The sequence below is a fragment of the Thalia democratica genome, chromosome 1 (genome assembly GCF_965202585.1).
Source record: "Thalia democratica chromosome 1, ktThaDemo2.hap1.1, whole genome shotgun sequence".
In the NCBI taxonomy this organism is placed as follows: domain Eukaryota; kingdom Metazoa; phylum Chordata; class Thaliacea; order Salpida; family Salpidae; genus Thalia; species Thalia democratica.
Window position 1 is genome coordinate 54,477,452 of NC_139165.1, and position 22,516 is coordinate 54,499,967.

At 24.9% G+C, this 22,516-nt stretch overlaps 2 protein-coding genes across 3 annotated transcripts; both read right to left on the bottom strand.

Annotated features, from left to right (window-relative positions):
• Positions 1 to 2,775: 2,775 nt before the first annotated feature.
• On the bottom strand, positions 2,776 to 14,156 carry LOC145829250 (RNA-binding motif, single-stranded-interacting protein 2-like). Of its 2 annotated transcripts, none has more exons than XM_082937006.1 (13): positions 14,032 to 14,156; positions 12,427 to 12,627; positions 12,141 to 12,310; positions 11,204 to 11,262; positions 10,637 to 10,728; positions 8,546 to 8,706; positions 8,246 to 8,325; positions 7,941 to 8,112; positions 7,799 to 7,844; positions 7,652 to 7,717; positions 7,180 to 7,302; positions 4,761 to 4,929; positions 2,776 to 4,585 (listed from the first exon to the last, which is right to left on the bottom strand). In XM_082937006.1, the coding sequence occupies exons 1-12, from the start codon at positions 14,056 to 14,058 to the stop codon at positions 4,774 to 4,776; spliced, it is 1,353 nt and encodes a 450-aa protein (XP_082793132.1). In that variant the 5' UTR covers positions 14,059 to 14,156; the 3' UTR covers positions 2,776 to 4,585; positions 4,761 to 4,773. The 2 variants fall into 2 exon arrangements, with proteins under 2 accessions (XP_082793132.1, XP_082793123.1); XM_082936997.1 differs by having other exon boundaries at positions 10,622 to 10,728.
• Positions 14,157 to 18,529: 4,373 nt separating this feature from the next.
• LOC145843568 (zinc finger MYND domain-containing protein 19-like) lies at positions 18,530 to 21,308 on the bottom strand. The gene is made up of 5 exons (XM_082950951.1): positions 21,222 to 21,308; positions 20,468 to 20,634; positions 20,011 to 20,136; positions 19,701 to 19,902; positions 18,530 to 19,595 (listed from the first exon to the last, which is right to left on the bottom strand). Exons 1-5 carry the CDS (start codon positions 21,270 to 21,272, stop codon positions 19,443 to 19,445), a joined length of 699 nt encoding a protein of 232 aa, XP_082807077.1. The 5' UTR covers positions 21,273 to 21,308; the 3' UTR covers positions 18,530 to 19,442.
• Positions 21,309 to 22,516: the final 1,208 nt, after the last annotated feature.

The window sequence follows — 22,516 nt, forward strand, 5'->3', positions numbered from 1 at the left end:
TTGTTTCGCTAGGATCTGTATTAACAAACGCTTAAATTTATATTTTAAATAGTTATCTAATAACAACAATTTTTATCTGAAACAACTAACTTTTACTACAAATGAAAAAGTTAAGTTAAATCAGAATTAGTTTTAGTATATGTACTACATATTAACACAAAAAGTAAAATCTATGTAATAGTTGACTATTTGCAAAATAACAAAATTAAAATTTGTAAAATAACCTATAAGTATAATATCTAATCAATAAAAAACTAAGTTTAGTTAAAAGTCTACAAAATATGATCAAGCTGTAAAAACTTATTTTATTAATGCTTTAATATCAATTTAAATTTCAAGTCAACCCATACAGTAATCATGAAGTAGTGCCAAAGTTCTTTATAAGTACAAATTTTAGTTGTTTGATCTGAATTTTAATACTTGAAATAAAACTAAGGCAACAACAGATTCTGTATGTAAGGTGTTTAACAGCAAAAAAAAAGACTATTTCACTAAAATTCTATATTTTCCTTCTTTTTTTAGCAATTGTTTACCAAGTTTTTCAAAAAAATATATGAGATTTAAAAATTTTACAGATAAAATTTTTTTAATTTTAGAGTAATTTTTAAGATGAAAAATTAAGTCTTTTCATAACTTTTGTCATAAGGTTTTTTTTTCAAATTATGTGAGAAAATTTTGTTTTAAATCAAGCTAGAACACTTTATGAAGTTTTTAGGTTGCTAGCTTAAATAATAGAAAAAGAAATAGGTTTTATAACTATTTTTGTTTTGTTATCCCCTCCAATAAGAGGCTATTACTTTGTCTGACCTTATCTAAATAGTTAATTTTTTTTTTAATCATAAAATGAAATTTTTGGCTTACTAATATAACTTAAAAAAAAAATTATACCACTTACCTTAGATAGTAAAAATTGTAGATCTCACCATAGCCTTAAATTTAAACATAAATTTTTTCTACTAAGTTAATGCCAACCTTATTTATGATGAGTATTTTTCATTTTCGAAATGTTTTTTTTTTTGGAATTGGCAAATTTCAGGTTTTTCAAGGTTTTCAGGTAAAGTGGCAACCCTGTAAATAACATAGGTAGCCTCTATTTTCTCTAAATACTTTAATGTATTCAGGAATAAAAAAATAATGATAAATGAAAAAATGGTTATTTTTTTTATGAACCATTGCTAAAATAATTGTCAATAAAACACAACATTTAAAATTCTTAAAAATTGTTGAAAGGACCGCAACTTAAAAAGTAATGTATATTTCAAAAATTTATAAATAGGTATTTAAATCTTATTAGTATATACAAGCCATTTTTTATTTTTGGAAACTTTTAAATTTTTTTGTGATATGATTAAAATAAGTTTTGAAATATAGTTATTTTTAATAATTTCTAATTTATTTTTAAATAATCATAAATTTGCAAATAAAAAAATGGCTTGAAGATATTAATCAGACCTAAATAGCTATTTACAGTTATTAAAATATGTTTTACTCTTTGAGATATGGTTTCTTAGATTTTTTTTTTGAATTGTCGTATAACCATGAAACACTCACAAAACTACTAAGTTTTATAATTTTTAACAATAATGCCTTTAAAGAACTTGTTATAACTTTTGGTTTTGATAGTTTTTTTTTTTGTACATGTGTCGACCACTGGGTTTTGATCTTGCTACATTCAACTCAGAGAGTAAACATTTAGTGTATTCATTTTGTTTATATTAAGAACATTTTTCAATGTTCAAAAACTATTTTTTTAATTCACATAGTGCTGCAGTTCATGCAGCTCCAAAGTTAACCTTTTCAACAACTTTTTGTATAAAATTTGAATATATTTAAAATCCAGCTGACACAGATTGAGCTTGCAGCTGAGAACTTTGAAGATATTTGAAGATCGATTGTAAAACTCGAAAAACTAACAAATTTACCATTAAATTCATTGAAAAAAAGCAAAAAAAAATGTTTTTTTTTTTGACTAAGTTGAACAAAGTTGACAGCTCCAGTGTGCCACCCCACGTGACGCCCCTGGTTAAAAGAACAAGTTACCGTTGTAATACGCTTTGTTTTCTGTATTCAAAAATTCTGCTTAAGAATATTATTTTCAAAACTTTTTGTTTGTAGACTATTTTATTGAAACACCTAATTGCACAGAGACTACTGTACTACAGTGATTTCAACTTAAAGATTATTAAATTATAAGTTTATAATTGAATAAAATTTTAACATTGTTTACTGTGTTTAAAAATTGTAAAATTTTAAATAAGACTTTTTTATTGTTTACAATTTACATTATAACATTTGAAACTTTTATTAAAATAAGCTCCTTCTGTTGTGATCGTATACCAAGTAGAGTAGTTAGAAACCTTAAAATGCGCTCAAAAAGGTGTATAATACCATTCTATATAAATCATTTCAAAATAATGCTTGAATTAGTACACAATTTATTTGTTTTACATGCTATTTTATATAACCATTCGATTTACAAGATTTTAAAATACTACAAAAATTTGTACGCATTTTATTTGCTTTAATAGCTATCCAACCATTTAATTCTTTTTTTTTCAGAAAACGTTTTCAAACTTTGCACAGCTTGTGTTTTTGTTTCCAAAAATTATATATATTTTATTATCTTTTTAATTTCAATACTATGAAATTTAAAACTGAAAACGATAATTTACTTAAACGTTTATTAATCTAAACTAAATTTCTTTATTAAAATAGTCTTACAATATGTAAGTGTATTATTCTAAAAAAATACAATTTTTTTCTGTCCACTGAAATACTTTATTTGTTCAAACAAAACAAGAAAAAGGTAAACACACGTAAAACTAAAAATTTACACTTAGGGCTTGTATCTTTGTTCCGAAAATTTTTAAACGTAATATAAGCTCTGTCAAATGATAAAAAACAGTCGAAAAAAATAACAACTATATTTTGTCAATAAAGGAGGAACTTTAAACGTTAGGGTTCGTACAATTAAAATTCAACACAAAGTATTCTATTCTACACACATGTATTTTTCAAGATTTATAATTACAAAAAATCAAAAACAAACTACTTATTGCCATATTTTGTAGAAATTCTAATGATATATTAAACGTGTTTCCACAGTGCAACACATATATATATATCTTATAGGCACGTCTAAATTTTTATACATAATAAAAATTTTGCTTTTTTATTAAACTATGCACAAAATGAAATATACAAAAAAAAGTCAAGCATTTAGAATTTTTTAAATACTGTTTTTTTGTAAAAGCGTTTTATGCTGTTGATAATTAAATTACCACTCAATTTACAATAAGTTATTTTTGCACATTATTGTTTTTGATTGGTTTTTCAACCAAGATAAGTCTACTCTTACAAAAAAACATATTTGTAATAAAACTTTGCATATACTAAATTACAACAGAGATGACTAAACCAAACTTTCGTAGGTATAAAAGCAACAAAAAGTTAGCACACATTTTAAACTTTCTTGAAACTTTAAATAAAAAACCAAAACAACATAAATTGTTTAACAACATACAAAAATAACAACTTTCTGTAATCGATAGTGGACAGATTTTCAGGGTGTATAAGAAACCCATTCAAACAAAAAAAGCAAAAATTAAAATAAAATTTTGGAGCGGTGACAGGGTTCTATGGTATGGGGGTTAAGAGTTTCAATAAAAACTCGGCCATTTTGTATCATTTATAATTTCCTAAAAAGTTTTTTGGCCGGAAAAGAAAGTACATTTTGCTAAAGCCTAAAAAAACTTGTTTTACACAATGATAAAAAGTGACAGTGTTGCGTAGACATTAGTTGCGTAATGACGTCATTCGATACGTCATCAGTGCTTCACGAAATGAAGAAAACTCGGACCTAATTTTCTAAGTAAAAGAAGGAAACTATACAGAAAGTTTAAAACAGTTTGATAAATAAATGTATTAAAAAGTTTAACTATAATATGCAGAATACTTTAAGTTTAATTAATATTACACTCATGCATACATGCTTAAATATATTACGTAAATATATAGTATTGTATAAATTAATGATAGCTAGCTTATACGGTTATGTTATTGCTGTAAGCTTGTTTTTCTATATACGCACACTTGTCTACAACATCACACACTTATCATAAATATGTATAACAATAAGTCTAAATTTTATGTATATATAATTAACTAGCCTCTATCTATCATAAATATCTTTAGAAAAATTAAACAAAAGGCCTCAAAAGAATTAAGTAGTTATCGGCCAAAAGGATTAAATAAGGGTAATGTTTAAGGTTTCAAATCAAGAGCGAAAAATCATCATATTAGTGGTTAAAAATATAAGTTTGACTCGTGTTCTTTTTTTACTCATAAGCACAACTGAACACCACAATAGCAGGTTTTTGAATCCAATAGATTTCAAAAAAGAGACAGAATACTGAAAGACAAAAACTTAAAATTAATCTTTAAATTTAAACAGGACTTTTTGTTCAATTTAGCAAATGGGGTCTTCATATGTAAAAGTAGTCGAGTCTTCGGTAGAACGCAACGAAAACGTTAAAAAAACAGGTAGACCCTGCTCGATGTGATACTAAAAGAAAATTGCGTCTATCTGAAAATAAATAGTAGTAATTTGTAAGCTGTCTAAAATGTAGTTGTTATGAAAATTACTTGACAGTATGCAGGTACTTTTTTCAAAATTTATTAAAAATTTAAGTTTTTAAGTATATGCTTTTGTCTAATATTATGTCGTTTATAAATGTTCTATATTAGAATACAAAACTTACTTGTACAAGTTTTCTATTGGGCAACCGCGACAACCGGAGCCTGAGTTGAGCTGGTATGTTGCACATTAGCACCTTTTTTGTCCTCCTGGGTTGGAGTTATTTGAAGTGGGTGCATGTGAAATGGTGGTGGAACTTGCATGTGACCAGCAGGTGGAGGTGGAATCGGATACTGTATAACATTTATATTTATTAAAATAGTAACTGTGATAAATCTAATCTAAGAGCTAATAAAATAGGCAAATTTGTACAAAATGAGTGCCTAGTGTATTTAACTTGTGTGAAATTAATGACAATAAAATGGCGACAATTTAGGAATACATGTCTAAAGTTGAAGCTTACTTTAATCTTTGAAATTAATTGTGTTAAATTGTATTATGAAAGAAAATAGTTCAAGAAATCACGCTCCAAAGTGTTTGTAAGAAGAACGATGTATAAATATAACTTTAGGTGGGTATTTTGAATGCATTATCTGGTTGCACGCTTGATTGATTAAGCTGCGTGAACTTTGCTCACTGCAATGATGCTAGCAAAGTACAACTTAAGCACTTATCTGACTTTACTCGATTTGCAACAGTAAAACTTGGCTCAGTGTTTATCAGAAATGAATTTAAGATGTAAGTTGTAACTCAACATGATCTTCCTGAATTATTCACATTTCACTTTCGATTTCCAATGTTAATACGGTTTCTTTTTAAAAGCTAAGAATTGATTTATTAAAGATTTAAAACATTTGGTTTATAAAAAAATAGCAAGTTTTTAGTTTTTGAAAAATTTTAATTTTATATTTTTATATTTTAAATTAAAGTAAGTTAAAAGGGTTTGAATATAAATAACGGAACGAGTAAAATATCCAATTAAGCATAATTAAGCCAAAAAAAATATTATAGAATTGAAATGATAACAAAGTTATATTTTTTGTTGTGTATAGGTCTTTATTACTTTTAAAATTGATTTGAAAGCTTTATTGTTTTGATTTAACACATTTATTTATATATGTTTATAATTACGAATTGTTTTTAATAGCATAAACATTAACTTAAGTTTAATATAGTATACTTTTAATCATTCTAATTAATATTTTTAGTGTTTTAGTTTATAAAACCTGTAAATGCTTTTAGGTATAGTTTATTAACAATTTTTATAAACATTTTTTTTACACTTTTAAATTATATATAAAAACTACTTTTTCCAAAATATAAAATTAAGCGTCAGCATATATTTAAGTTTTTGTTTTTTTCAAAAATTTAGTTTTGTTTCGATACAAGTTAGTACAAACACTATACAGCTAAGGCTCAAAATAAAACTTTACAAGTTATTATTATTAATTTGCAACAGCTGTATGCGATTACAATTGAATTAACTTTGCGCAGCAAATAGCCAGCGACTGTTATAATGTAGTCTTTTAAAAAAGTAGAGTAGCGTTGTAGAGAGAAGGCAAAGAGAGAAAACGGCACTCTTATTTTTCACTTTTTTGCCTGGGCAAGTTTTGAGCAGAGCCAAGTGAAACGTGGCTTGTAAGTTTTATGTGATCTCTGCTTTATTTGTTTTTCACTAACTGTAGGTATAATCTATAGCTGCCGCCGTATTAATTGGTGGTGGTACGACAACTTAAATAATAATGTTGTAACACGATGAGATTTTATCATTTTTACGCTTGTTTCTCGTGTATCCTAGTTGAGCTCATTTGTGTCTATTTTTAAACTGTTCATACTTGACTAATTGCACACGTGTATCAAATTGATTCACATTACCTTTAGTTAGTTTTTCTATCATAATTAAAATAGAATTCTTAAAAATTTTTAGAATAGTGTTTTGTGAACTTAGTATCAAATATAATAAACAGCTCTAACAAAAAACTTTTTGTATTAAGTTTCTTGTGCACAAAAAGAAATGCTTCATGCAACAATAGAAACTCTTTTTACCTTACATTTTTGAGCATACTTTTGTTTTTTACGTATTAAAGTCCTTGTTGCAGCCAGAACAAAGTGCAAATATCTTTTTGTGTAGAAATATTAAGCTATTAGTTTAAGTAATGCAGTTAGAACGAGCAAAATAAGATTGCTTAAAATTAGTATTAAAGTTTGTTTAAGAAAGGCTTGTAGAGATATGCTTTAAACTAAACTCTGCAAACGTTTATAATTTATTTGATTATTTAGTTACAACAGACTTTTTTTGGCTTACTTTGACATTTTTAGATTTGTTTCCTTTTGTCTACTTTTTATTTGAACAAGATAACAAAACATTATAGATTACTTGTTCATTTTATAAATAAAATTCTACAAGCTTATAATATATTATTTTGCTATAAATAAGTAACGTCACAAAAAGTTGCATACCCTTATTTTTTGTTAAAAATAAAAAGTATTAATAAGTATATAAATTTTAGTATCAACAAATTAGACATTGTTTTACAACTTACAGCAACATGGGGTGGTGGTCCAGCAATGTGAAGCTGTGCAAACTGCTGAACCGGAACAGCCGGTCCGTGATGAACAATATTTGTAGCAACGTGTCCATTATCCATCTGTGGGGCCGGGTAGCCCTAAGAGAAAATTTGAAATTAATATAAAGTTATTAAAATTGTTTAGATAACTTTTTTTTAATATTAACAAGACCCTCCTTAGTTGATAATACTCAACAGTAAATAGTTTAAGTCATAATAAATGCTAACGTTAGCTTAATATACATAGTTTAATACACTTATGTTAGTAAAAAAAATAATAAACTTTTCGAAATCATGTTAAAAATATATAAAAAGTACACATTAATATGTTGTACAAATAAATAATTTTATCTTAAGTTTTATATTAAGTTTATGTCAATACTGTTTAATAACTATAATTAGTACCATTAAAGTCAAATTACTAGTTTTAATTAGACAAGTTTATTACCTGACTGCCGTGCTGAGGTTGCAGCATGTACTGGTGATTCATTATCATGTAATGAGGCCCGTTGACCTGAGGCAATGTTTGCGAAAATTAAGATAAAACGTTAAAATATTTTTGAAAAGAAATTGAAAAAAAAAAAAAAAAACTAACAAACTGCGGGCTCGTGATTGGCATCATCACTCTATTAGGACCGTTTCTGAAAATTATTTTTAAAGTAAATGTCATTTTCGACTTCAGAACATATAAATAATAGCTTCAATGGTTATTAATTACTTTAAAGATTTAACTTTACCTTTGTGGTTGATAGCTCATGTGTCGAGCACCAGAAGAATAACCTTCAAATTGGTAAATTCCCTGTTCGTTTGGAAATGCACGGGCAATCATTCTCGGATGGTTCTTTTTCTTGTTTGCATTTCCATCAGCAAACTTTATCATCAATGGTTCCGTGCATTGTGATTTGTTTACTGCAACAATTTTAATTAGAGAAACTTTCCTGCTTTTTAAAGCTTAATTTAACAACTTTAAGTGAAAGTCAAGCGTAACACGGTTGCTAGTATGTATAAAATACTTCTGTAGTAGTGAGAAAAAGCCACTTACAAGTACAGCCAGATAGTTCATTCATAAACTTTCCATTAATACGAGCTATGATGAGCTCACACTTTTCCTTTGATTCCATTCTGTGTTAAAATTGTTTTTGTAAAAGTACTGATTAAAAGCATGTGTATTATTATAAACACTTTTATTTGAGTTTTAAAAAGTCTTTTTATCATTTATAATGGAATGAAAATTACCTTATTAATAAAGAACGACCATTTATAAAGTATCTACTAAATTATAAAAAATACAAAAATAAAAACTGATCTGACTTAATCTTAACTTTATAAAAACAAAAAATACCTTGCAAAACCGACTCCTCTAGAAAGACCGCTAGAGTTTTCACGTAGCACTCTTGTCGAAACGACTGCTCCATATGGCTTCAGAATACTTTCAAGCTCGGTCTCAGTTGCGTCCCTTGGCAAATTGCTGAAGTACAAATTCGTTGGATCTTGTTCTTGTTGCTGTTGGTTAATTGTTACTTATTACAACCGGTAAAGTAGTTACATAACTAGAATGCCTAAATTCGACCTTATTCTCTTTACTTTTACTTAAGCTGATTGTGCTGTTTTAAATTCTTAATAGTTATTTAATAATAAAAAAACTATAATTTGATACATTTATTTTTAAGCCAAACAAGTAAAGGTTAACGTGCAAACTTTTCAGTATCAATATACTTGAAAGTTTTCTTTAATTTTTGTAATTACAGCCATTTATTAAAAAAGTTCATTTTGTAAATCTTTTAAAGATATGCGCTAAAACTAAAAAAGGTTTTTGTGCATTAGCTTAGCATGTAATTTAAAGTTTTATAATTCATTCATTTAAGAAAAATAAATGCAAATTTGCAGCTTGAAATGTTTAATCACTGCTATTGTATCCGGCATCTTTAGCAATATAACAGTATAAAGGAAACGCATGTAGGTAGCAAATCACACATCCTGTACTTTTTTACATGAACAAAAAGCACGATTTCTGCTGCAGAAAAAAAGTAAACAAAATGGTATGATAGGAAGCTTTATAACTTGTTTACTTTATTGCTTTTTGTGTATATTTTACAATTTAAATTGTTGTCATTGTTATGAAAAAAAACTAAACGATACATACTGTATTTCTATACACATGCACTACTGTAAAAGCACTTAAAAAGAGGAAAAAAAGGAACTTTAAAATCAAATTTTAAAAACTGTTATTGTTGCTGGCTGTTTTATATACGATAAAATCTAAAAAATAGAGAACGACTGTGAAACAAAGCAAACTTTTGCAGTGTTGAGAACAACACAGGCTGCATTAGCTCAATCCACTTACAATTTGTGAGTTGTTTTTATGATATTAATAAAATGTTACCTGTTAAGCGTCAAAAAATAAGCAAAGGGCTGTCAAATAAAGCTTGGATAATTTAACAAAATATAAAGGTAAAAAAAGACCACAACATTTTAACTTTATTTAGAATTTTACAGTTCGCTACTTTACGCGTTGTTATTTATGTGCCGCGTGGAGCTTTAATGCTGTTGAGTTACAATGCTTTTTTTTTCAATTTGCCCTTATTGAACTTGTTTACGCCAAATCTGGACACGCAATAGCAATTTTATTTGTTTTTTTATGATAGAAAATCATATACAACTACTTTTTTAAATTAGACAGAAGATCAAAAAAATTAATTTTTTTATGTCTACTTTTCCATTTATACTAACTGTTTGATTTAATTTTTAAAAGCTTTATTAAGAAAAACTACAATTTAAAAATTAATACATCCTTTCAGTTAAACAAACTGTATTTTTGCTTAAAAATTTTTCAAATATTTTTGATAAATAATTACTACTTCCTTAATTTGTTCGCCTTTATTTAGTTTCACCTTTTTTCTCCATACTTAATCTTACAAGAAATATTAAATAAACTGCTTATTCTTAAGAATAAAAAACAGTTAGAATTAAATTTAAGATTTAAAATAAACAAGCTAAGCAGAAAATTCAAAACTTTGAAATTGAAAAATTATACTTTTTTAAGTAAGTTTGTTCGTAAAATAAATAAAAAGTCTTGGTAACTAATTTTAAGATTCTAATCTAGTTGAAAAAAAAACAAATTGTCATTGTTTGTAAATCGAGTCCTATCAAAAAGTAACAAGCAAAAAAATATATCAAAAACTGTATAAACTTTCGACTTCGAACTTTTTTGTTTATCATTACTAATTAGACTAACTGTAGTAAGAAATTTTTCATGCACTCAAGTTTAAAAAACATTTCTTAGGCTTTTTTAATCAGCCGACGTTTTATTTTTATAAACTAATACTTGTACATTTTTTAATGTAAGTATAATGTATTAGAATTATGTTTTTCGGTATTGATGTTACACTTATAAATCGTAAAATTTTGAACAACATACATAGGTCTTTCCTACCTTCGCCATCTGGGCCTGGATGTTAGCTGATTTCAACATCTCAACAGCTTTTTGAGCAGAATCGGGCTGTTCAAAATCTACAAAGCCGTAACCTTTAAAATTTTATAAAGATTATTTTGTGAAAGATTAGATACTTATGAAACTAAAAAACAAACGAGTACTATTATATAGTATAAAATTATTTAGTTTTTTTTTTGTACCAAAAACGAAAGTGATTTTCCAAAAAAAATTTTAAGTGACTTAGGTGTTAAAAATCATATTAACCCTTAAATATAAATTTGTATTATAAGAAAAGTTATACAAAAAGTAAACATAATTGCAATTATTTTTGAAAATAAATAAATTTATTTTAATATTATGTTAAAGTAACGCAAAACTCTCTGTAAAACTCTATCAAAAGTAAACATTTGCTTGCCAAATAAAGTTTTTACAAAAAACCTCAACAGAGTGCTTGTTTAGAAAAGTAAATGAGAATGAGGTGATTATATTTTACAAATAAAATTACAAAAAACGTCAACAGTTGCACTGTGAAATCGCAAGGAATATTTTCAAAAAAACTGAAACAACCTTTACAGAGTGAAGTAGCAGGATCGATTATGGCTTTTGTTGATGTAATTTTTCCGTATCTAAAAATTAACACTTTATGATAAACAGGAAAATAAGCTGCCTCATGTAGTAATAAATAATTACGTTCATTAACTGTATTTTTATATTTTTAAACTTTAATATTTATAAGTTACACAAAATTTCCTTTACTGGCAATAATTATTTTTGCCTCCTTTTTTTAATTTTGTTATTCACTATAATTATACATGTAAGTAAATAATTAACTAATTTAAATCATTTTACCCTTTTTCTAAAGTTCTAAACATAAATTTTAAAACTGAATGTAACTTAAGTATATTCTTAATTTTTGTTCAAAGTTTGATGCTGACTTAACATAGTTGTCTAAGTATCATTAAACTACTTTTGTAAAAGCATTTAACAGTATTAAAATTAAAACTAAAGTTTTAATTTCACATTTTACAAAGCCTGGAACACGGAAGTATTTTTAATGTGAACTTTTTAAGTTTTTATTAAAATTATATACAAACCTTTGAAAAGATATTCATTATATTCTATCGGATTATGTATAAAGTTTTAATATAATGATATTTCTAGCTTGACATTTAAAACATAGGAAATTGTTAGTTTCTGCTCTACGTAACACTTAAAATGATCCTTTAATGATAGAAGAAAAGAAAAAGTACGTTAAATTTTTTATGGACCGCTACCCATGTAGAACATAGCTATTTAAATGTCATATAATTTTAAGAAAAACTTATCTAACATTTAAATTCAGTTTTTACTATTAAGATAATTAAATATTTGATACAGATTTTTTTTTTTTTAATTATACTTCTTTTACAAAAGAAGCAAGTTTTAGCTTTAGAAAACTGTAAAACTCATAAAATAAAATAAAAATTCCACAGAACTTTGATATATACAAAGCGTTAAAATCTACCCCTTGCATAGTTGAAAAAGAAAATCGTCATTGCAGTCTTGCGCAAGTCCACGAATATAAAGGTTGGTTTTGCTCAGAAGTTCCTGGTTCTGACGATTGTTCAACCTGCGCTGCTGACCACCGTTGATGCGCTGCTGTTGATGCTGTACACTTTCGTTGATTAGTTTAACCTAGAATAGTTTTTTTACATTCAATTGATAAACATAGAATATTTATGTAAAGTTAACTAAGAAGCTTGGTTAAGCTTAAAAATATAAATACACATGAAAATATATATTTTAAATACCTCTTTGTCGTTGATTGATTCGCTTTGTTCTGTAGTTGCAGTATTCTTAATGTTCTCTACGTCATTACTCAACCCATTTGAAGTAGTTCCGTTTACTAGCTGAGTGTTCTCCTCATTTTTTAAAGATGCACTCACTCCATTCTGATGAGTTCCGTTTGTAATGATACCGTTTTGCATTTTTTCGCTAGTTTCAGATGCAGTCTGTATCAAAATTGACTTTGAAAGTTTACATAAGTTAGACAAAGCATGAAAATAGAATTTCAATACTTATAAGTATTTGATATACTTTAAATCATTTTTAATGAAAACTAGATAGTTTAAAGTAAATATTGAATTAGTCAAACAGATAGTTTTAACATTTTGATTTTTATATCAAACAAAAACACTTTGCAGCACTTAAGAAAATGTGAAATAGTTTTATTTTATCAAATAAAAACTAGGAATTAAGTTTTTCAAAAAACCTAAAGTCTATTATTCTTTATTATGAACTACTTTTTGCCATTAATAGAAATTTTAAAATATATAATAATATGCTACAATTAAACAAGTTTTACTAAAAATCAAGATATTATATACTTTTGATATATGTTTTTTATTGAGTATTAATCAATAATTTGTTAAATTTATTACTTTTGGTTCAATAATATAAAACTAATAAGTTAAAAAGGTTTATAAAAACCATCTTTAATAACACTATTGGTGTTTTAGTAAATATGATATGAATTTCTATGTGATAACATTTTTACATGCATCTTTAAAATTCTATAACTTTAGATATTATAATTAAGGATGTGTTTTATAAGGTTTTTTACTACTTAAAAATACCTTTAGGTTTTTTTTAATTTAACTATATTTTCATTCAAACGTTGTACTTAATAAAGTAATTTAAAAATATGTTAAAGTCAGTTTTAGAAGAATATCATTTAATACTTTTAAGAATAGTTTTATGTAAAAATTATAAAATGTTTTTTTTTCTAAATAAGCAACTTATCAAAACTTATTAATAAGGTATATTAAGACTGTTTATGATAGTAATAGAAATGTCTCAAAGTTAATTACGGTATAATAAGTTTCAATTAAAAGTTTTGAGTATATTTTTTACTAAAAAAGACTTTTTAAGCTATAAGTTAGAAGTTCAGATTTAAAGCTTTACTACTGAAAGTAAAATTTAAGAGCTAGTTTAGTCAAGTTAAAATTGAATTAAAGAATGTTTAAAAACTAACTAATAATTTATTTTAAATGGCTTTAACTATTTGCTTTAGTCAATAGTATTGTAAATTTTATTTATCAAAAAAAACTAAATTGTAAATATTATTTCAATATTTAACTATAAGTACTATTTTTAAGTTCTATGTTGAACAGTTGTAGAAAACAATTATTTTTTTATTATCAGTGCTTTAATTTCTATTTGTAGAAAACACCGCTGTTTTTCTATAAATAAACTAATTTTTAACTTGTTAAACTGTGTATTAAACAACGCATACAAATGTATATTAACTATTTTTTAAACTTTTTAAGTAATGCTAATTTAAATACAGTTGTTTAATAATCTTTGTAGTTTTATAGTAAAAAATAAACTCGATACTTAAATTAAGTACAACATACCTTGTTCTTAACAGTGTATGGACCCATTTTTCTTATAAACTTAAAGTTATTTTGATGATCTCTCCTTGCAAGTAGTTGATGAAATAAAACTAAAACAAGTTATACTGTACTTTATTGGACACGTATGCAGAAAAAAGAAGTTCTCTCGCTGAACAAGGTGAAATCTAGTTGAATTAAATCTACTAGGTGGCGCTAATAGTATACTTTTTTGGCTGTTTACTATTTTTTTACAAAAGTTCTAACAATTTTATATTACAAGTTTACTTTAATAATAAAAAATATTCTTGTTAGAAATATATTATTTAAACTTATATTAATATCTTAAACCTTAAAAAAATCATTTAAGGTTTAGCAAATCTTAAGATATCTATTTTATGACATGTAGTCTTATTACGTAAATATAGAACATTTTATATTTGTTCTTAACTTACACAATCCCGGCTATTAAAATGATGACTTTTTTTAAATTGCTTACATAGTATAGTTAATATGATATAAAAATAATTGCTTTATGAAAGAAAGATGTTTTTTGGCGACTAAAAAAAATAAATGTTTTACTTTTTAGTATTTTGGTTTAATTATATTGTATTTTAGGTTTTTTTATTATCATTAGCTTGTTTTAAAAAAATCTTAAATTTTTTTAATGTATAAATATTCGAAGTGAAACAGATGAATTACAGCTTAAGAAATTACATAAATCCAAGTTACAACCAAGTGAGAGGTGAGTTTTACATAAGAAATTTTAAAATCTCATTAAACAAATAAAACAAGGTTAACTTAAAAGTATAATAAATAAATGAAATAAAAAAGTAGAACAAATAAAAACCTAAATTTTTCAAAGCTCAGTTTTATGCCTTTTTTTGATTAGAAAGTTTTTTTTTTATTGTAATAATTTAAGTGTCAATAGATGTACTGAAATAACTTTAGTTAATAATTGCTGAATAGGTGTTGAAAAAAAGTTTAAAATTTTTTTTAACTTTGCTAAGTTATTATTAAACCAAATTAAACATCTATCTACATCATATTAAATATAAGTTAAAGTAACAACTACATTTTTAAACAACCATATAAGTTTAGTTTAGAAGTAATTTTTAAAAAAATTGTGTTTTTTTTTCGGAAAAATAAATTAACAGCACGTTAACGAAATTAAACAACAAAAACTTTGCAAAAATATTAACAAAATTAAAACATACTATTTATATAGTTTTAATTTATCAATTTTATGTTAAACTTTTTGGCTCGCAATTTTAATAAGTAGTGATTCTATTATTGAAATTTGCTACATATTTTTATCTATATCATATTATAGTTTTTTGCAAACTTTGAATTGTTCAAAATTTATAAATTATTGGTTTTTAGGCTTTGTTTTATAGTATCAAATACTCTTTTTTTTAACCCTTTATTCTCGTCTAACATGAATAAGTTTAGATGTGCAACTTATGTAGTTATTCACGCAATTAAAACATATGCAACAATGCTTATTTCGTATAAAGATAGAAACTTATATAACAATATTTCACTCAATTAACAAATGAGATCCTCAGTTATAATTTATACCTTATTCTATTTAACTGAGATATATTATAACTAACGACCCTAATAATGCAATTTATTAATTGAGTGAAAAAATGCTTTTTTTAATTTGTTGTTCAATAAAATTGTAATTCTTCTCCTTGGAACGAGCATAAAGTTATTGTTATAGAAAAATTTAATACATATGTATATACTAAAGTTTATTTACAAAATGTATACAAAAGCAACTATACTCAGGTTTCACATTTCACTTTTCAGGTCTTAAGTAATTGTTAATTCATAGCAGGGGCGTGTTTTGACTGGTTTCCTGTACAAACCCTGAAAAAACTGGATTAAAAGTAATAACTAAGCGATTGTTTATGCTTTTCTTTTGAAATAGTCTACTAAAAAATCATATCTATTTGTTAACTTTTTAATATTAAATAAAACTAAATTTTAACTTTTTAAAGAACCACTTCAAAAATGACGTAATTATATAAGTTGTTTTGTAAAAAAGTATATATTATCTATTTAAAAAAAAACATAATTACGAACGGAGCACATTTAAAAAAGAAAACTTTTCATTCTAATTTAACCAATCAAAAGTTTAAAAAAAATGCTATTATTGAATGACTTTACAACTCCAAGTGTTTCATTTTTAACTACGAAACCTTTGACATAATCATTCTTTTACAACATTAGACAAACTGTAGTTTTATTTGAATTTTTTCACCAAACTGTAAAATAACTGTTCACGCCTGTACTAGTTTGTTATAAAATTACACTTATTATTTATTTAAATTTTACTTTTACCTAAATTATTCTAACTGGGACTGTTTGACTAAGTAAATTATTTACATATAATTGAATATGTCTTTCTGTTATTATATTATATTTCTGTAGAATATGTGGTGTACGACTCGATAACCGAAAGGTACCTTTAACCCTGGTCCTTAGACCAAAATTTTTGAGCGCATTTTTCTATTGTTCAATAAACAATAATATTAAGACTAGTTAATTACTAACCTTAGTTAATACTTCATTTTTAGTTGCTTAGTTATAAAAGACTTCGTTATACTTGTTAGCTTCACAATGTAAGGCAACACTTTCACATTGTCAATAATAACAGAACATTTCACTAAAAGTTAAAAACTGGATATCTTATTTTCTGTTGTACTGGTATTTTAAAATTGTTAAATTAAAATGCACTTAAAGACGCCAATTATAGTAAACTGTACTTTACAACATACTTTTATAAATATTTGAATAACTGTGAGATATCTTATGTACTAAGAGCGCTTAAACAAATGAGCCAAAACTACAAACTTTAAGTAGGTGAATGTTAGAAAGTTATAGAATTAGTTTTGAATATTTAATCTTATTTAATTTTTTTCTAAAAGTTTTTGCTTTTAACGCATAACCAACGGAGAAAGCTTCTTTTATACAGTCTACACACCATCAGATGTAGTTGTTAGCAAAGTACAGTCCGCCAATAGAAATATCTAACCTGCGATACTTTCTAGCTTGAACACAATTACTAACTTAAAAGTTTATAATAAAAAAACTTTGAAATATGCTTATTTATTTTAGTTCACAGTTAGTATCACAGTTCACTTATAAAATTATTATTTCATTACAATTTTACTTTTAAATGCTTTTTCATAACTATTATACAACAATTTTTTAATTATGCAGCTCGCTTAAGCTGAATTAATTTGAAACAAATAAACGCTTAATATTCTTTAGTACTCAGTTTGAATAAAAAGATTAGCAAGCTGGTAACTCTGCCCTTTACCCATAACTATCTACGTATTAACCCGTAAGCAACTAGGTATTGCGACAAGATGAAGCTTTTATGTCAAATAAATGCTTAATTTTAAATATATAAAAACTTTAATATAACACATAACTTTTACTTTAATAATGTATTCATTAATTCAATGGTTTTGAAACTTTTGAATAAGTGAGTTCAGTTGATCACTTAAAAAAGTTGTCGATCCGTTGATTTTATTTTAAGTCTAAAAAATGTACATAACAAGTTTTTTTTTCTTTATTATGTTACATATACTAAAACTCAGAATCAACAATACTGTAATTATTATCATATATAGTAAATACAGATTTAGAAAATTTCATTATTAACATAATTTTCTATGCACAGTATAAAATGGAACCAATCAAAAATACTGAACACACTTGGAGAAAACCAAAACACATAGTAATAACTTAAGTAAGACCGTGTAACTAGTATTAAGTAATAAAAAGTTTTTTAAATCATTATATCTGTCTATACAAAAATATGTATAAGTCAGTAAAATTTAGAGTTTTTAACAAAGTTTTATTCTACTTAGTATTACAAAAGTGAATTTAGAAATGATGCACTACACAATAATCTATACAGAAAGTTGTCTAGCAAGTTATATAAAAAACTAATAAGACTAAACTTACCTATTAGTTGTTCTTAATAATATATATATATATATATATGTCACGTTTTATAGAATACAAGTGATGATTCAGTTAATAATATACAACCAATTACGAAGGTAAATTTATTGGGTTGAAAACAAAACTTCATCAATAAATAAAGATAAAAAACGTAAATTCATTCTGAAATTTAAAAACTTGATAAAAGAAAAAGTAATAACAAATAAAATGAATCAATATTGAGTAATCGAAAAGTTTAAAGAAATTCTGTACAATTTACAAACTTACTTCATTATGACGATAACAGAAAGAATTTTAAAATGTAAACTTAAAATGAGATACTAGAATAAATAGAAAACAATAAATACAAAACAAATAGTTAGTTTTAAAAGTATACTATTTATATTAAGTTTATATAGGAAAAAGTATATAGGTATAGCATTTAATCATATATATATATATATAAAAGGAAAATTAATTAAACTGTTTATATAAAAAAAGGCAACAAAAACACAAAGAAAATTTATATGAAAAAACCATTAAAAAGAAATATTGCATTGACATATCATGAGATTAAAGTTATAATGTCATTTTCAGAACATTCTCTTGTGTTTCATATTCATTTCAAACCATAACTACATTCGAAAAGTCTATATATATAATCCATATATATACATTTTTTAAATAAAAGTCAATTCAACAAATGAAAGTTCAGCTAATTTAATTTTCAATTCTCAATTTAAGTATATTAAACTAAAGTTTGAAAATTAAAAAAACACAGCAGTGGCACTAAATGGTAAGTATGAAACTAATAAAGAAATAAAATTTGAGTAAGTTAAACAAATTTTCTAAAATATTTATAAATTCTCTACACAAATATATTGACTATACACAAATTTTCTACCAAAACAACTTTACGAGTATATCTTATTATAGTATTAACAATTTCGTTTATAACTATCAAAGATGCAAGAATATCATATCACAAACCTTGTAGTTCATTAAGGTTAAAGAATTGCATTTAAACAACTTTTTGAAAATTTCTTACTTACTTTTTTAAATCTTTCTACAAAAGTAAATAGCAATGGTTTAAGTACAACATTATTAATTATAATTTATTTGAATACTCTAAATCTTAACTTATCTGTAATTAATAAACCCATAATGTTTTAAAATCTAGCTTAAGGTTACCATCCTGAAAATAAGCCATTTAAAATAATTGCAAGTAACTCTATTTAAAACATTTAGTTAGAAGAACAATCTAATATTAGAAATTTCAATTCAATCTAATTATCATCATAAAATTTATGTACATTAATATTTCAGACTTAGTTAAAATAAAAATGTTTATAATTGTCAAGGCTTGTTCAGCATGAAATACTGAACAGCAAATTATAATTTTTTTTTAAATACATTTTTCTACCTTTACTGCATGCAACGTGTCTAAAAAAAAATAAGTTGAAAACAAATAATTAGCGGAGTGGCTCATCATTATTATCTTCACAACTATCACAATCTTTTTTCTCAATACAATGTTTTTTGTGCAACGGCCAGTCTTTCTGTTGACAAGAATGTCCACAATATCTAGAATTCCTACATCTCCCACAAACTGCAAACTCACCTGACTAAATTTAAATAAAATTAATGCACTTTTTAAATAAATCAATTTAATAAAACTTTGTCTTAAGCACAATAAAAAGGCACATATTTTGATATGAGATTTAACTTACGTGTTGTTCTAAGTTACTGCATGGTCCGTATTTGCATTCATATAAAACATTTCCACGAGTACACTCGACATTATATTTCAATAAATGCCCATTTTTATCCAAAACTGTAGGTGTTTTTGATGCCGATTCAATATACTGATCTTCAACTAAATCAGGAGGAAGCTGATTCATTGCAGTCATGTACAAACTTGAAGAATTTGAACTAAAAATAGAATTATATATGCCACTAGTTTGACAGTTTTCTTTAAAACGTATAGAAAAAAAGAAAATTAGTATAAGCACATAGTTTAAACAAAACACTTAAAACTACCTAGTATCAGTACGTTCGTACTTAAAATGTTTGGTAAGACCTAAATTTTCTAATCGATTGTCAACAGTTATCCCATTCTTGTGATAAACTTGGTAGCCCTTTGGTATTTTACCTTTGTACTTTTCCCTAAAGATTATTTCTTTACAAGTACTTCTTAGTATTGTATTGTTTTGATACATTAATTAAAAATATATCAAAGGTCTATTTACTATAGCTGCAGTAGTAAAAGATTAAAAGAAGATATATCAAAAGATTTATTATGCATTAGTAACAACTAATCTAACAAATTAAAACTAAAGATAAATAAAAATTACGAAACTAAGCTAAAAAGGTAGTTTGTAAATTGATATCTGTAGAATTTAATTAAAGTTTTATGTAATGTATATATCAAGTACAATTTTATGATTAAATTCATATTTCTACATAACTTAAATCAAATTAAAAAGAAAAAACAAACCACAGGACATTGTGTAAACATTTTGCAGCTTTTTTTCCTTTTAATATATTATAAACGTAAGCAAGAACTCTAGCCCCTTGTCCATTTGGTTCAATATCTACACGAGGCTCAAAAGATAAATTTTTCACCATGTTAATGTCATTTTCATCTATTATAGTGTACTTTACCTAGAAATGAAAAATACCAAGTAACTATAATATCAAGAAGTATTCCTAAATATATAATCAAAATATTATTTTCTTGTTTAGTATAAGCAAGAAAATATATTTTATTATGAAGATACTTAACTACATTCAGGAAAACTTTTAAAAAATACTTATAATTAAAAACTAATTTTATAAACACTGTCTAAATTGAGCAGAATGACTATTGAAATTCTTGTATAATTTTAATAGCAGTAAAATTTTAATAGCAGTATAATTTTAATAGCAGTATAATTTTAATAGCATACAACATAAAGACTAGGGTCTTCAAGAACGGACTATGTTGTGCACATGTGAGCAAAAATCACTAATGTAATAACTAACTATTTATTATTACAAAATTTGCTGAAAACTGGGCATTACCTTTTTTAGATTAACAACTGTTGATGTAGTTAGACAATATTAAACAATAAGGTTCGCAAATTAACTTAAGCATACAATACAGTATATAATTTTCATTTTTTAAAAGCAGACTAGTGACAAATATTCTACAAACTTACTTAGCAAAATATTTACTGAAAATAATAGTATTTATTTCATTTCAAACATACCTTCCCAGCAGAAATTCCAAGTCTAATTATTCCAAGTTTTATATGTGTCATTTGAAGTTTAAGTTAGATTCTATCAACTAATTATCTAGAAAAGTAACATATTTTACACAATAAAAAGTTTTTAAAATTGCCTCGATAGAAAAAAATAATGAACAAAGACAAAACATTTAGCTAAACTATAGCTTATAGTAAATCAAATATTTTTTTGATTAGTAGTTGTATTTTTAGGCAAGGCTTTCGAAAATATATATACTTGTTAATAACCTGCCATTCTGTTTAACTTTTTTTTGTAACTGATAAGTTATTCTAAATATGGAGCAAAAAAAAATGTCAAACTTATAATTAAATATAGTCTCCTTTATACTAGGCTGATAAACTTAAATGTGTTGTTTTGTTAATCAACAAATAAAATTACTTTTACTTTTCAGAAGTATAACTATTTATTTAAGTATTTTAGACAAAAAGTAATCAAGAAATAATGTTTAAAATAAATTTTGATTAGAGTTAAAATGTTGATTCCAAAGTTGTTTTTTATTTAAGTTTTATTGTTATAATAGGTCTTCTCAATATACTTTAAATACCTTTGATAGCTTAAGTGCACTTTATCAAAAAATATTTAACAAATAGAATTTTTACTGAAAAAAAGTAACAATAAATTCAAAATAATAACCCAGTCATGTTGTTTACCTAATAATTAGACCTGCTAACTACAGTTCTTATTTGTCATTAGAATTAACAATCTTTTATTTTTATGCACAAAAAGAGGGTTCCCACAAAAATTTCAAAAAAAATTATTAAAATTAATATTAAAAAAAAAATTTTTTTTTATTAACTAGGTAGCGCCATAAAGTCATTTTTGTATTGAGACTGCAAAGGTTTTGATTTAAATAATATTATTAAATTATTATAATAAACTTTTATGTGTTTTTCACCACACAGTTTTGCTGATTTGGCTTTTAATCGCCTAGCAAAAAAACGTAATTTATAGGGATTTTTACATATTTTTCAATTTTTTAAAGGGATTTTTCAGAATTTATAGTGAATTATAGGGATTTATAGGGAAGTGGGAACCCTGCAAAAAGCAAACATAATTTATATATTTTCAATTTTATCCGCTTTTTTTTTTGAAACACATAATTTAAGGCCATGGGAGATTTGGATTAAAAAAATTACACAAAAGAAGTTTATAAGTTAAAGAAGTATGAAGTATAAGGAAGTTTATATATAATATGAAAGTTTCAATTAAAAATTTTAATTTTATTAACAAAACAATGTTTCACTTGCTTGAATCAAAT

Excerpts from the sequence above, each read along its gene's own strand:
- LOC145829250 (XM_082936997.1), bottom strand. The coding sequence starts at position 14,058 with ATGGGTCCATACACTGTTAAGAACAAG. Across the intron at positions 11,263-12,140 it reads CTTTTTCAACTATGCAAGGG|ATACGGAAAAATTACATCAA; the intron begins GTAGATTTTAAC and ends GTTAATTTTTAG. Across the intron at positions 7,303-7,651 it reads AACCTCAGCACGGCAGTCAG|GGCTACCCGGCCCCACAGAT; the intron begins GTAATAAACTTG and ends ATTTTCTCTTAG.
- LOC145843568 (XM_082950951.1), bottom strand. The coding sequence starts at position 21,272 with ATGACACATATAAAACTTGGAATAATTAGACTTGGAATTTCTGCTGGG. Across the intron at positions 20,137-20,467 it reads TGTTTACACAATGTCCTGTG|GGAAAAGTACAAAGGTAAAA; the intron begins GTTTGTTTTTTC and ends AATAATCTTTAG. Across the intron at positions 19,596-19,700 it reads GCAGTAACTTAGAACAACAC|TCAGGTGAGTTTGCAGTTTG; the intron begins GTAAGTTAAATC and ends ATTTAAATTTAG.